This window comes from Phaseolus vulgaris, chromosome 9 (genome assembly GCF_051622355.1).
Source record: "Phaseolus vulgaris cultivar YP4 chromosome 9, ASM5162235v1, whole genome shotgun sequence".
NCBI classification, from domain to species: Eukaryota; Viridiplantae; Streptophyta; class Magnoliopsida; order Fabales; family Fabaceae; genus Phaseolus; species Phaseolus vulgaris.
Genome location: NC_143506.1, coordinates 36,470,634 through 36,487,953, shown reverse-complemented (window position 1 = coordinate 36,487,953; position 17,320 = coordinate 36,470,634). Strand labels below are relative to the sequence as shown.

Genomic DNA, 17,320 nt, shown 5'->3' with positions numbered 1-17,320 from the left:
TTTTAATTATAATTTGTGACCAACTCTTATTTCAACCACTAAAATAAGTGATTTTTTTAGTGATGCATGGTGATTAAAATGGAATAAAATGAGATGTTGAGTTTTCTTCTTTTTAGAATTCATGTGAAGTGTTTTCAGTGACAAGTCATATCAATTTTATGGCTTTTATAAAGTGATTTGTATTCACAATTTATGCTCAATAATATTTAAGAATTAAACTTTCAAATAATGATATAAGTCATCTCTTTTATATTTAATTTTTATTTCAATTAGTCCATTTTATTAAGGTGTTTCGATTAATGAAAGTTATAGAAAATTCCATTATATTATTAACATGGTAGAAATATATAAATATTTCTTGAACTCTTTTAAAAATTATAAAGGAGTAATGTTTCTGAAGTAGAAATATATCCTATGGATATAAAAACAAATATAGAATAATAATAAAAAAATGTATTTTGACAATTACAATAAAAAATATTAGTTTATCACTGTGATATAACATAATATAATTTTAAAACTTATTTTAAAAAATTAATGTGATAATATATAATAACAAAAGAGGTCTCATTTTCTTTAATTTTGAAGTTTTTTTTAAATATTTTTTTTTTTACTTTCTCAAATTTGAGTTTTTTTTTTTTTACTTTGATGCTCTAAAATAAAAAATATTTTTTTAGTTACTACAATTTAAAAATGTTATTTTATTTCTCTTTGTCGATATTATTATTAGAGGCACAGTTTACCTAACAAAATAAAGTTTAGTAGATTTAGAATTGCAGTTTGTAACCATATTTTACTGTCAAACTTTTTATTTAAAAATTGATTTATGACAATACCAAATAAAAGTAAATCAAAATCTAATACCTCTAATACAACATCATAAATTTTAAATTCCAAAGTAAAATTCCACATATAGAATATTTGTATTATTTCAAAAAAAATGTAATTTAAAGCTCACTAAAAATATTATAAAAAAGCAATTTTCGACCACTAAAAATTGGTTTTATAATTTTAATTTAAAATTTGATACTTATTTAGAACTGAGAAATTTTCTCCATGTACGGATGTAAAAAAATAATTCTCTAAATAAAACTTTTACTTAAAAAAATTATTAAATAAAAATTAATTTTAAAAATAAAAAATAATTAATTATTATATTAACTAAATCAGATACTATTTTAAATATTAAAAAATTTATTCAAATCTAAAATAATTTTTATTATTAATAAAATTTATAAATTAATATCTAATTAAAAATAATTTTTAATTTAAAATAGTTAAATGCGCTAATGAGATATTGTTTAAAAACTAGTTTATAATTTTTGTTAATAATAAAAATTATTTTATATATCAATAATTTTTTATTTTTTAAAATATGATATAATTTAATTAATATAATAATTAATTTCTATTTAATAATAATTTTTTAGTGTATATTAACTTTTTTTTCCAAAATAGAACTGATTATTATATAAGGTGAGAATTCGGTTGTTACTTGTATTATTTAAAAAAGGATTGATTATAAAAAATATCAGATTATAAAAAACAGTGGTATTCAATTTAAAATTAAACAAAATACCTCGTTGTCGAAACACTTCCATCATATTTTGAAGACCTTAATCAACCAAATCGAGGACAACAAATGGTGTTTTTGCATCAAGGATTCTATTGATGTTCCAATACTAGGAAGAGATTAGATCTCCATTTTCATAATTATTTATGTTTTTTTTAATTGTTTTTTTTTTAACTGTTGCAACGTCAATGTCAAGTTCGAAAGATAATATCGTTAGAAATATTATTTGTTTTGTATGTTTTGTTCTTAAAAAGCGTTTCGGTGAAGTTAAGAGAGAAATGTGTATTTAAACTACTCTTAACCTCAACTCCTAAACGACGTGAGACTATATATTGGTCGTACGGAAATCATAGTCTTTGGTCCAGGGCTAAGGAAAAGATTTATGATACCCAGAAAAGAATTTACGGTTCTCATAGACGGCGTCAATCTTCCAATCTCAAGTCTGTCAATCACAATATCTGATGTATTGTCTGTTTTGGAGATTGGTGTTCAATCATAATTTTGTCCTTAACCTTAAAAGACGTCTCGGTGGATTAAGGGAGAAATATGTATTTAAATTTTTTTTACCTTAACTTCTAAACGATATGAAACTACATATTGATAGTATTAGAAAAAAATATTAAGAGTATTTTTAACAAGTTTTTTTTTAAACATTTTATAAGAGACAAAAGTAAAAAAACAAACTTAGCTTTTTTTTAATAAGATGAAAATAGTGAATGAATTAAAAATAAGAATTTAAAAAGGTATATAAAAAAGTTGTATAAATTGATTTTTAGGTCAATATATATCACCATTGATTGTTTTAGTACACTTCTTTGCATTTCCATAGTGGATGGATACGATTGATGGAGTTTTGTAAGATATATGGACATGCGCGTACGGTAGACTCGACTCTCATCTCCTTTCAAATCACGGCTAACATTTTCTTAAAAGACATTTTTGCCCTTTCTTTTCTTCTTTGTTGTTTTCTCATTTTTTAGTAGGTAAGATTAGTCTACATTATTATAATTTGGAATGTTAAAAACTAAACCAATTAATAAAACAATAAAAAATTGATTAAAAAAATTGAAACTCTGTTAACATTAATTTTTAAAGATTTTTTTGGAATTTTTTTTCAGCATATCGATTTGATTTGGATTTTAAATTATAATTAAAAAATAAAATCAAATTACTTTATACCTATATACTATGAAGATGCTCAAATCTCAATAAATTAATTATAAATCAACTTTAATTAGTATACTACAACTAATGATATATTATAATTCAATCACTATCTTATAAATAATATAAGACATAACTATATAACTAAATATAATCTTTGTCCTTTTTATTTATTTAATTTAAATTTTTATTTTATTATTAGGAGGTTTAAACACTTGTATAAATTTTTTTTTAATAAACATATGAGATCTCTCATTTTTCAATATTTATATTATCTATTTAAGGATCTTTAGCTCAATGTTAAGCATCTTTTAACTTGACTTCATTCCTTAAATATTTGTAGTTCTACTTATATCTTGAGTCTCTCTAAATCATTTTCATTATTTGAATAATTCTTTATATTGAAACACGTGATTACTAAATTATAGAAAAACATAAATGAATGTTCACAACGTATTAAAAGGCTTAAACACTAAAAATTATATAAAGAGTCCAAGAGCTCTCAATTAAGACTAAAGAGTGTGCTATTATTTTCAAATAAATAATTTGCACTAATCTCTTCTTGTTTATCAATAAGCAATACATTTAATCGACATACAATATATAATTTGCATTCATCTTTTTGTGATTTAGTATTTGAAAATGTACACCATCTAATTAGTATGGCAAAAAATTGCTTGCACCGATCTCTTCCTATTCAAAGACTATAAAATGCAAATCATCTAATCAATTAGATAGTAAAAAAATTAGTACCGATCTATTTGTAATTAAGTATCCTATCGTAATTATGTACTAATCTTTTTATATCACCTTATGCACTAATTTATATGCACCAATCCATGAATTAACATTAAATAGTGTACATACAAATAAAACGTGATAGTTATCAAATCAAACACTAATTATATTTGTATAGACAAAGTGAGTCTAAATAGTATCTGAAACTAGTCGTACAATTGTTGATGTGATGGTTGTCTCTCGCTCCTCACTTCAAGTCTCCTCCTTAAATTGTTGGTGCTTAGTCGGGGTTTACCTGAAAAGGGTACTTCGACGATCAAGTAAGTACTCTGTGTTAAAAGTGTATATGAAAATTGATTAAAACATACCTTACACCCCTGTAAAGGGTCTATTTATAGTGTTTAGTCATGGGTATGTGTTGTGATTGACCGAATCTATCGAATATCAATGTTAACTGATTTCTAACATGATTTTCTGATTTATAGGGAAGTATATTGGTATATTTTAAGAATATTTTTAATAAATCAATATTTTTCACTAAATCAGTATTAGCTGTTTATCCCAGATTCGGTGGAACATGATAATGATTCATAGACAATTTTCATAACTCTCACTATTGTCATTTATTGAAACACCTTAAATATATATTAATACAATTGGTCAGTCGCTGAGACAGAGTAATTAACTCACCCAGACCGATACATTAACCAATTTAATCCAATATTTATAAGCAAGCACTAAGCATAATTATTTATTAATTTAATCTTACTAAATATTGTACTTCCTTCTTTTTAATTTATGAAAAACTAAACCTTATCTACTTATCTCTATAAAAAAGAACCTAATAGTTATTTGATTGGACATGAATTAATGTCCTTCAATTTTCATATACAACGCGGAGTATTGTGTTTTAATCTTCTATCAAGATTTTTCTAAAAAAAAATGCATTCATGACGTAAGAAAAAAAAACAATTTACGTGTCCATTTTCGTTTCTAGTATTATGTTACATCGTTTTTTGTTCCTGCGAACATTATCTTTCAAATAGAGCCAAATTGAAGTTGAAGATGCTACCACTTAAGGACAAGTAGTATAAATGCAGTTCAATAGCTACACGCTAAAATGGATAAATAATTATTCTAAACTGAAACATTTTAAAGTTAGAAAGCAAAACATATATTTTTTCTATTGAATTTATAATTTTAAATTTTAGATTTTAAAAATCTAATGCTAAATACATTAATATTTAATTTTCAATTAAATTCATTCTCAGATTACATTTTTTTGTATACATCGGTGACAAACTTTACATAAAAATAATAAGAATAATATAATAATAATTTAACAAGGATATTAATAAGTTGATTTAGAGACTACAACAAAATAAGACACTCTATGTATTTGACTATGTTAATTTCTGACGTTGATATAGAAACTGATAATAATCTTCTTTTCATCATGCTGACGAATATAAAATTTGTATCGGGTAATGATACCTTCATACAAAAATATTATTATTTTATTATAATAGAATATTTTAATTAAAAAATATTTTTAAATGATTTTTTTTACTATTAAAGTGTAAACAATTTTGTCCATTATCTGTCTTTTTCGAATAACAAGTATCCCACTTAAATATTTATTAAAAAAATTAAAAAATTATAGGAAATAAAATATAATATTATTAAGAATTCATGTAAAATAACATAATTTTTCTTTTCTTTTGGATGTCAAATAATAAAAAATAAATTATAATTGTACAAATTTAAAAATAAAGCATCAAATAAACTTAAAAACATTTTTATATAATTGATATCAATGACCAATATGAGAACCAATAAATATGCACATATTATTCCTGATAATTACTTTAAAAAAGTTAAATATCTATGTTTATTATTATATTGATTCATTTAAAATATATTTAGGTAACATTAACAAAAAAATTGGCATACTCACACTTATAGATTTATTTTAGTTAACATCAATAAAAATTGATATTTTCACAAATATAGATTTATTTAACCTTCCTATTAGACTCTAGTAAAGATTCTGTAATATGGAGAGTGATGGTGCATAAAATTAAATTTAAAATTTGTAATAAAAAATATGTATGAAATTTGAAAAGTAGTAATATGTTTTAGCAATGATGAAGAAATGAATTAGGGAAAGATGTGGACTCATGTGGACCAAATCCAATGGTATATGCCCAACCAATCAAATGCACCTACAAGCCGCCCCGGTCCCCTAACTCCCACAAAGTTCCTAATCTTCACTTTCATTTTTATTTTATTTTTTAATAAAAGTTCTTATATTTGATATCACTGTAAAACTTATATTTTGATTAGACTGATATCTCAATAACAAAAATTAATTTATCATCATATAAAATTATTATTAAAAATAAAAAAATACAAGTAAATATGAGAACTAAACTAAAATCATTATATAAAAAAACTTCATCTTCATTCTTTCACATTCATATTTTTCTTATTTTTTAATAATAAAATATTATATTTAATTAATAAAAATAAAAATAAATAAAATATCTACATATGACAATGCAGGACGGACCACGCAGGTCGTCCCGCAATCCTCAATCAAAAAATGTAAGACAGACTCACTAATCTAACTCGTTGATCCGTTTTGATCCGTCCCGCATAATCCGCAGCCCATTGATCCACATAAATAAATAAAAAGTTAATGAAATTTTAACTTTTAAAAAAATATATTTTTTTATGTGAAAAAAATCAGTAAAATGAGCTCATACTCTTTGTGCGAGGCGAGCCAACCCGACCTATATTTTAAGGTGTGGGGCGGCTCGGCCCGCATTGTCATCCATGTTTTTAATTGTCAAATGATAGTGTAAAACAATAATGACTATCAACATATATCAGCTTCCTAAACAATTAATAAAAAAATAAATATACTAAAAATAGTAGATGAGAATAGGATATCTTCTCGTACGTCTAATATAGTTTCACATTACTCAATTAAAAAAAAATTATATATATTTTCATCTTTCAACCTACTCAAACATTTTTTAACAACAAAACATTACCTTCAAAAAAGAAAATATTTTATTTTGGATTTATAAACTAAAAACATTTGAAACATGATTACGTGAGAGGGTAGAAGATAGATATTAATGAGGGTATAAAAAATATAGTATGAATCTCTGAAAAATGGTTTACACATATCGAATGTCAAAGAAACGAAAACAAGGTAAAATTTGGTCCTGGGTATTGGTTCCTAAACTGCTCCGAAATGAACCTAATCTGGTGATGTTCAAGTTGTAGTTCACTCACTGAGTCAGTGTTCCACCAAAGAAAAAAGGACCCACCCCAGTGAATTATTAAACCACGAAAGTCCGAATTAATTTTCACAAGACATAACAGTTTTGATAAACTTAACAAAATTTTGATGGCAGTGAAAATTAACTGAAAAGCTTTGCGGCATGTAATAATTTATTGTGTATAATCTGAACTATGAGATGCGACCGGATTCAATGAAGGCATGGAGAGAATTGTCGAGAACGGGTGTTCTGCAAATGGGGCAATCGAAGTGAGAGAAGAGCCACATGTCTATGCAAAGAACGTGGAAATAGTGTTTGCACTGTGGAAGCTTCCTCACTTCTTCTCCTTCTTCATAAACCGACAAGCAAACAGGGCATTCAAAATCTTCTTCTTCTTCTTCTTCTTTTTTTTCTTTTCCGACCTCTTCTTTCTTGTACTTGAAGCTCGACAGCAACTGTCTTTGTTGACTCTCCAACCTCCTCGTTATCTCCGAAACGCCGTCAATTGTTGTTCCCAAACCGTTGGAACTCGCCCCGGAAGGCGGCGACCGCGCGTGGCCGCGTCTGAGGAGAAGGAGGTTGTATATGGCGAGCACTATGGCGGCGGTTCCGACCACCACAAGACCGTAGTACAACATGGGCATGGTGTTGTTCTTGGAAGAGGAAGAGGGTGGAGGAGGGGATGAGACTGTGAAAGGGCTTAGAACATCACCCATGTTATGATGATGATGATGATGATGATGATGGGGTTTTGGTGAGATTGGGAGAGAGAGAGAGAGAGAGAAGAAGCTGGAGAATATTATTTTGTAGACAACGAATCAACTAACTCACTCTACACCCTTATCTACCCAATAGTGTTCTAGTTTAGGAGATGTGATTATTGAGTTCTTTTTTTCTTCACCTACTCTATCCCATTTCAGCCATCTTCTAATTTAATCATTTTATTTTGAAGACAACTTTTCAATAAATTAATTAAAAAAAATTAAATATATTTTTTATTATTATACTATATAATGTAAAATTCATTTTCTTTCTTAATTCAAATTTTATAATTTTTGAATATTTATAAGAGAAATGATACATTGACAACACAATTACATTTATCTCTTTAAAATTTCAGTTTTTGTATGAAACAATCAAAATATCCTTTATTTCGTATTATCAATAGGAGATTGTATATCTGAGTATAACTCTTAATTTTAGTAATTAAAGAAAAGTTTTGATAGCTTTCATTAAAGAATGTTACTAGTTACTAATTGAAGAAAAGTTTTGATAGGTTTTATAAAAGTAATGTTAACTAGTTAAAGGTAAAAGTGGTGGTGATTATGTTATGATTGAAGGGTAGAATATGAATATGGTAGGTGTTTTTTTTTTTCTTTTTATGGTGAAGTTGAGTACTATAATGTGTGATGGAATATTAGTGTTTTAGAGAGGACTAAGAGGAGGAGACAAGGAAATGTACTATGAGGGGGGCAGTGAAGAAGAATGGGTGAGAGTGACCAGAAATTTGTTGATAAGTGTCATGTCTCTCTTGCACGTTCTCTTCCTCTCTTTATTGCCTCAACTTTTTTCCAAGCCTATTTGGGTAAAACCTAAGTACCATTTTTATGTCTATTCATTTCTGATGTACTGAGATTAATTTCATTCATATGGTAATAATAATAATAATAATTATTATTAATTTTATAATGTGACTTTCCATTGGATTATTATTTGAAAGGAGGAATTAGGAATTAGTGCAATTTGAGTTGTGAAAATGGACTCTTCCAACGTAAATTGCCATCATCAATGGTGAGACGGAGGGGCACTACAGATTTTCAAAATAGTAAGAAAAACAGCACTCCACACTTCCAAATTTCCCTCATCTTTCAGAATTAATTAAAAAATATATATTTTTGTTCTCTACTGTAGATTTTTTGTTTTCGTATCCTAAAAGACTATTTATATATTCTTTCTTCTTTCAATTTGTTGAGGCGCCTTTTAAGGATAAAATCGTGATACAACATCGATCTCCAAAACGGACAATATTCCAGATGCGGTGATTGACCTTGGCGATGTTATCTTTTGGACTTGAGGTCGAAACAATAGCGTCATCTTTAGGAACGAAAATGTGTCTCAAGCCACTCAACTAGTGGGAAACCACTCTCCTTTGATCTCGACTGAATAGCTTGTTCCGGTACCGCTAATATAGTTTCACATTACTTAAGAGTATAAGCCAATGATAGTTTATATACTTCTTTTTCCTTCAATCCATTAAGGTGCCTTTTAAGGACAAAATGAACCATATTTCAAATTTGGTTTTACATTTCAAACTTAAAATGAATTCATTTTTATTAAATAAATTTATTAAAATTAAATTAATCTTAAATTTGAAAACATCTACTATACTTACCAATATTTTTGGTGGTTTGTTTGTTGGATCAAAGAGCCAAACATTCCTTCAATAATTGTTTGGTTGAGTAGGAAAATAGCAGCAACTATTAATGTTTGCTTTGAATTTCAGGTACTAAAAATTACTAATGAAAGTTAATGTTTGTTTAGGTAGAGATGGAAAAACAGATATTTTTCTCTTTTAAGTGTCTAAAATAAGCTTAATGTGAATTGTTTGTACAGGTTAATCCTGGATTAGACAATGTTCGTGTTGGATTTAAGAGGCTCTTTTTTTATTTCAAACTCCACATTCAACAAAATAAGTTGTACATTTTCTCACCCATGTTTGGGTTTGATTTGTTAAAATTTCTACTTTATTTTGTGATGTTTTATAGTTTCTAATTGTTTTGTATATAAAAAAAATTATGTCCATTGATTTAAACTTAAAAAAATTACAGGTTTATTTCATTTGAGCTAGTAATATTATAACATTTTTAACTTGAATAATTTACAATTCTTGTAAATTAACTAAAACTACTTTTATGAAACACGTTAATATAATTAACTTTTAAAACCATATCACATAAATAAGTTTGATTTTAATTTCTTCTAAGAAAATAATATTTTTGAATAATAGAGTCCCAATTATTTATATATATATATATTGATTTCGTATTTAAGATGTTTTTGTTGATTTTGGCTTAATCCCAAGTCCCACATCGGTGGGGTTCATTGTTTGAGAAGGAGGTTTGAGGGTTATAAATTAAACTCTCCTCCTTCACTGTTATATATCCCAATTTGTAATATCTTCTCCCATAATAATAAAAGTGAATTGTTTTTGCTGTGCTCGGAGATTAGGCTAAATTGGCCGAACTCCGTTAACAATTTTCGGGTGTGTTTTTCCTCTTTATCTCTTTTATTATTCTGCTTTATTTATTCAATATTATTTGTCGAGTAGCTCTGTTAGAGTTATGTTTTAGTGGGAAAATTACCCGTTTTTCCCAACAAGTGGTATCAAGAGCTGAAGGTTCGCCTTGGGTTGTTTGAAATTATTTGTGATATTGAATATTATATTTTGAGTTTGTAATGGCAAATCAAGAAGAAGAAGCGAAGGATGTATCCAGAGTGTCGGGCTCCTCGTCATCATGGTCGAGGTTCCCAGTGTCCACTTTGAAATTGGCGGTGGAAATATTTGATGGCACTGGACATTTTGGCATGTGGCAAGGAGAGGTCTTGGACTCTCTTTTTCAGCAGGGTCTTGATATTGCTATTGAAGGAGAGAAACCAAAAGAGGTAGAGGAGAAAGATTGGAGTATCATCAACCGGTTAGCATGCGGAACTATTCGATCCTGCCTGTCCAGAGAGCAGAAGTACGCTGTAAAAAACGAGACTTCTGCACACAAACTGTGGAAGGCATTGGAGGACAAGTTTCTGAAGAAGAGTGGTCAGAACAAGCTCCTGATGAAGAAAAGGTTGTTCCGATTTGACTACCAACAAGGTACTACTATGAATACACACATCACTATGTTTAATCAATTAGTAGCAGACCTGTTGAATTTAGATGTGAAGTTTGAGGATGAGGATTTGGCTTTGATGTTGTTATCATCTCTTCCTGATAAATTTGAACATTTGGAGACTACGCTCCTTCACGGGAAGGAGAATATGTCGTTAGATGCTGTTTGTTTTGCTTTATATAGTCATGAATTGAGAAAGCAGGATAAGATGAAAACCAAATCAACGACATCAGAAGAAGCATTGGTGGCAAGAGGTCGTCAGCAAAGCCAAACAAAGGAGAGAAGAGGGATGTCTAAGTCTAAAGGTCGAGCCGTTGCCAAAGATGAGTGTTCTTTCTGTCATGAGAAAGGACACTGGAAGAAAGACTGTCCAAAACTGCAGAAGAAAGAGAAGGCTCCACAAGATGCAAATGTTGCAGACTGCAAAAGTGATGTGGAATCAGATATCTCTTTAATTGCCTCGCTTTCAGCATCATCGTATCCAGATGAGTGGATATTGGATTCAGGTTGTACCTATCATATGTGTCCCATTCGGGATTGGTTCTTTGAATTTCAAGAACTTGATGGCGGGGTTGTTTACATGGGTAATGATAATCCATGTACGACAACTGGGATATGTTCAATCAAGTTGCAGAATCATGATGGATCCACCAGAATTTTGCGGGATGTACGGTACATGCCAAAGTTGAAGAAGAATCTCATCTCATTGGGGGCTTTAGAATCTAAAGACCTAGTTGTGACGATGCGAGATGAAATTCTTAAAGCAACTTCAGGAGCACTGGTGATGTTGAAAGGCGTGATGAAGAACAATTTGTATTACTATCAAGGTAGTACAGTGGTGGGGACAGTAGCGGCAGTAACTTCTAGCTCTAAGAAGGATGTTGAGGCAACGAAGTTGTGGCATATGAGGTTGGGACATGCTGGAGAGAAATCCTTGCAAATTCTTACCAAGCAGGGATTGTTGAAAGGTACGAAGGCTTGCAAACTTGAATTTTGTGAGCATTGTGTTCTGGGAAAACAACGAAGAGTGAAGTTTGGCACTGCAATTCTCAATACCAAGGGTATTCTGGATTATGTGCATTCAGATGTGTGGGGACCTGCCAAGACTCCGTCAATCGGAGGTAGGCATTATTTTGTCACTTTTGTGGATGATTTTTCCAGGAGAGTTTGGGTGTTTACTATGAAGAACAAAAATGATGTGCTTGAAATTTTCCTTAAGTGGAAAGCTCAAGTTGAAAACCAGACAGGAAGGAAGATTAAGGTTCTCCGAACAGACAATGGAGGAGAATACAAGAGTGATCTGTTCCTGAAGGTATGTCAAGATTGTGGCATAGTTCGACACTTCACTGTTAGAAAAACACCACATCAGAATGGGGTGTCGGAGCGTATGAACAAGACACTTGTGGAGAAAGTTCGTTGTATGTTGTCTAATGCTGAGTTAGGCAGAGAGTTTTGGGCTGAGGCTGTGACATACGCTCAACATCTCGTCAATCGTTTGCCATCATCTGCTATAGATGGAAAAACCTCGTTAGAGGTATGGTCTGGAAAACCTGCAACTGATTATGATTCTTTGCATGTTTTTGGTTCTATTGCATATTATCATGTGATTGAATCAAAGTTGGATCCACGGGCAAAGAAAGCTCTTTTCATGGGCTTTAGTCCTGGAGTGAAGGGATACCGTTTGTGGTGTCTAGAGGCAAAGAAGACGATTATCAACAGGGATGTTACCTTTGATGAATCTGCCATGTTAAAGAAGGTAAATCTAGAAAGAGCTGATAGTACTCCGCAACAGGTGGAGTATGCCCGGAAGCAGGTGGAGTTTGAGCCGACAGTGGTGATCCCAACACGAAATACCACAAGTGACTCTCCTATGGTAGAAGAAGAGTCAGATGAGGAAGAGGTTCCTACCCAAGAATCTCAACAGCAATCAGTGCCAATTGCAGTTAGAAGACAGAGACGAGATATTCAGAAGCCTGCTCGTTTCATGGATATGGTTGCCTATGCACTTCCAGTTGTTGATGACATTCCATCCACTTACCTAGAAGCCATTATGAGTTCAGAGAGTGGTAATTGGGCAAGTGCGATGGAAGAGGAGATGCAGTCTTTGAAGAAGAACAAGACGTGAAAGCTGGCACAATTACCGAAAGGTAAGAAGGCAATTGGGTGCAAATGGGTATTTGCAAAGAAAGAAGGATTTCCTAATAAAGAAGATGTTCGCTACAAGACAAGGTAGTTACAAGAACCAAGTTTGAACACTGTTTAAACTTGGTTAATATCTTGCACATTTGAAGTTGGCGCCCGGAGGCGCAAATTTGAAGCACCGCAAAGTTTGTTTTTGTTATGTTTTGAGAAGATTTGTTTTAGGTGAGAGATTTGTTGATTTTGGCTTAATCCCAAGTCCCACATCAGTGGGTTCATTGTTTGAGAAGGAGGTTTGAGGGTTATAAATTAAACTCTTCTCCTTCACTGTTATATATCCCAATTTGTAATATCTTCTCCCATAATAATAAAAGTGAATTGTTTTTGCTGTGCTCGGAGATTAGGCTAAATTGGTCGAACTCCGTTAACAATTTTCGGTGTGTTTTTCCTCTTTGTCTCTTTTATTATTCCGCTTTATTTATTCAATATTATTTGTCGGGTAGCTTTGTTAGGATTATGTTTTAGTGGGAAAATTACCCGTTTTTCCCAACAATTTTAATATAATTAAAATAAATTTTCTAATGCTTTTTTAGATAAAGGATTAAAAAATAATGAAGTATACGTAGAAATCTACAAACACGTAAAATTTAAAAAAGCAAATAAATAAATAATTAAGTGAATAAATTTGGAAAGTGAGATATGAGTAAAGAATAAAGAAAGTGAAAACATTAATAAAAAAAAACCATAAATGTAAAATAAAGTAAATGGCAAGAAAGCTAAATGAGAAAAAAATTATAAATTAGCAAAAACAAAAACAATCACACTTTGTAAAGAAAAACCTAAAAATCGCAAAGAAAATTATGATTAATGTGCACACTCCAAAACAAATAAAACATTAGATATCAACTCTATTGACATTATCTCAATAGATATAAGATAAAAACTTTTTTTTTCTTCACGAACTTCCTTTTCTCCCTAATTTTTAAAGCATATATCATGAATTATTGTGTTTTTTAAGGTTTCATTCTTTTTTTAATCTTTAAAATAAAGAGTCATTTCCTCCACACTATTAAAGAGGGAATGAATCTTATATATAATTATAATTCAAATATTAGGATTGATTTGCTAAAAATATCATCAAACATGTATAAAAAAAATGACCAATTATTACAAATAACTTGATATAATATAAAAAGATTAAAGTAACCACAAGAAGAAAATACCTAATTTAATTTTGGAGACAAAAATATAAACATTGTTTCAAAATTTCTTTAGATATACCCAATATATTATTTCAATACCCAATTTTGTGATGTTTTGATTTAAATTGATTTATAGCATGTTTAAAAAATGATTATTATTGTTATGTAAAATATTATGTTTCTTGCATATTTTTTAATATTAAAAAATGATAAGGGTAACAATAAATTTACTATTATTATAAAATATGTTTTTTTATAGATCTTAATTTTACATTAAAATTATGGACTTATAAATTTCGAGTTTGTTTGGATTGAAAGTTAGATTTGAGAGAGTAAAAAAATGAGAGAAATAGAGTGAAAGACGATATTATTTTGATTGAGAGAAATAAGATAAAAAGTGAAGGAAAATGAATAAAAAAATTTCACTGAATTTCATTGAATAAAAATATTGGATAATATAATGAATGTTCTGAATATCTTTAGCTAACATTTAATAAGAATGAATATAAATTAAAATTGATATATGATTTAATATAAGAAGTAATTATTTAATAAATTGGAAATAAAAATTAAATTTAATTAAAAATTAAGGTTTACATTAATTAAATAATTAATTACTTAAAAATATTTCTGCAAATGTTAGTAAGAAGAGAAAATATAATTAAACAATTTTTAACATATTAATTTTTTTCACTTGCTTACATGTAAGCAATCAAACTTTAATTATTATTATGGTTTAATTAATTTTAAGTCTCTCATAAATTTGATTTTTTTATTAATTTATATTTGAGTACCTAATATTTTTTTTAATTTAATTAAATTATTTTTATTAATTTTTCATGTGTAGATGTAAGTAATGACAATTCAAAGTAAATGAGTCACAATTCGAATTGACGACAAAACCGGTCAGAAAGAACTCATTTGAGAGATGTAAAAAAAATAAAATTCATTACACTGAAAGAATCTTTTAATTAAAAAATAATAATTAAGAAGAAAATAAAGTTAATACAATAATTTTTTAATATATTAATCTTGAATTTTTATTTGTTGAAATTTGTAAGAAATATAATTGTTTTTATTATTATTTTTCAATTATATGTTGAATAAAATTACCGAGTAAATTGATAATTGAGTGTTCTGAGTTGGCTTTCTGTATAAATCTGAGTGGACTCCACATGAACTTTCTTTCCACGTATACTTTAAGATACAGAAACAACATGAGTGATGCTAGAAAAATTACTATTTTTTACCAAATACCTCATCAAAATTTATTTATATGACTTTATTGTTATTATTATTATTTATAATAATGGTGTTGGATGGATGTCCATTTATTTTTTTTCTCAGAAGATTCATGGTTTTACTTTTAGAAAATGTTTTCATGGATATTTATATAGAAAGAAAGAAAATTATAAGAGATATATATAATATGACAAGAGTATAAAAGTATGTAAATTATCACTATTTACTTTATGATGTCATGTTATATAATTAAGATAGAGATGATATATTGATATATTCTTAAGAAAAACAACATCTTCACAATTTAATATATTAATATTTTAATTATATTTTTTATATCTTAATATAAATTATTATTATTATTATTATTATATCTTAAAATAGGGGTCGTAAAGTGAAGATACTTTATTTTATATGGTTTCAAGGTATAATTTTTTTGTACATTTTAGATACACGTGAAAGTGGTATGCTAACAGTTGCCCGCATTAACATTTAAAGTTGGAATCAATTGAAGGTGAGATATTAGAAAGTGTATTTAAACTTAATTGAAATTTGTAAAATAGGTTGAAAAATCAATTCAAATTTTATCTTCACTTATATATTGTAAAATAATTTTATTTTTAATATATTTTTTTTATTAATAATAAATGTTCTTACAAAAAGGACCAAGAACACTCGAACCAAAATGACAAGACGACCAAAATGGTATTTCCTATTGGGCTGAACTACTTCTCGGGCTGGACTCTCGGTTTCCTCTTGGGCTGAACTACTTCCTGGGCTGGACTCTCGGCTACTTTTCTCGGCTGGCACTCTCGGCTGCTCCTCTCGGCTGCTCTTCTCGGCTGCTCCTTTCGGCTGGTATTCCTCACAGGTGGGGGGATGTACCTGCAAGTCGCTCCGATGCCAAAGTCAGAAACAATTTAATGGTTTTTCAGATAAAATCACTCTTACCTTTTTCTTGTGCTGACCTCCTATTTATAGGGTTTCGTTGATGGGCCTTCTACAGTACTTTTGGACTTTCTTTTTACACCTTTTTATTATTTTTACACCCCCTTGTGCAAGTTCCTTATTTAAATTGGGTTTTATTATAATTTCCATTATCCTTTCAGGTTTCGGTCCAGACCTCTCGGTTTTAACTTATCACTTTGGTTATTTAACATGTAGTTCTCGGCCTATACCTCTCGGTTTTAGGCTACCAGTACACTGGCCCCCGAGACAAGAATAGTTTATTTATATTTAAAGAAAAGTATTTGTGTCTTAATATAATATAATAGTTTTGAGTTTTGATTTGATTTGGTATTTAATGTCTTGGTTTTCGTAATTTACTTTTATGAAAATATATGATTTGACATGAAATGCCTATTTTAACCATTAGATCATATATCTTTTTGAATAATTGTGTGATCACAACGTTTCAAATTCTAGGGTTCGCGTGGGTTATAAATAGGTTCCTCATTGAGCCTTTTTTACGATTGTGAAACTTATTGCTATTAAACAAGAAGTTCATTTTCCATCTTCAGTTGATTCTGGCAAAGGTAATGTCTCTTTCAAGCTTTTCTGCTAGTGATGATTGTTCGAGCGCGGGTGGTGAATCAACTGGGCGAGTGGTTCGAGAAGAGGATCATCCAGACTCAAAGTCTTCATCTGCTACCCCTTCTTGCATGAATGATTCCAATGGAGCCCCTACTATTGATGTTCCTCAAGAAGTCAAATTTATATTGCCTCGGAAAAACCTTCGTCCAGGTTATCAGTGGGTTAACCCTAAAGTTCGGGAATATTTTTCAAAGTATCGTTCTGCTACTGAACTTCGTAGTTTTCTTTCTCATTCTCAGATTTATTATTCTGACATTGAAAACGATATTATTTCTTTTCGGCGTGTTGGAGATGTTGATAATGTTTGCCATGGCCGAGAAGATGATAGCTATGAATTTTTTTATTTTTATGCTTGCTTTTTTAGAGACCTTCATATTCGATTGCCTTTGAACAACTTTCAAATAGGCGTTCTTAATTTTCTTAATGTTGCTCTTACTCAGCTTCAACCTAATGGTTGGGCTGCAATGCAAGCTTTTAGTATTTTGTGTAAAT

The 17,320-nt window shown here is 29.2% G+C and overlaps 1 protein-coding gene across 1 annotated transcript; it reads right to left on the bottom strand.

The window, feature by feature from the left end:
• Positions 1-6,618: 6,618 nt before the first annotated feature.
• LOC137822436 (RING-H2 finger protein ATL63) lies at positions 6,619-7,648 on the bottom strand. The gene has a single exon (XM_068627322.2). It carries the CDS (start codon positions 7,482-7,484, stop codon positions 6,960-6,962), a length of 525 nt encoding a protein of 174 aa, XP_068483423.1. The 5' UTR covers positions 7,485-7,648; the 3' UTR covers positions 6,619-6,959.
• Between the last annotated feature and the right edge of the window lie 9,672 nt (positions 7,649-17,320).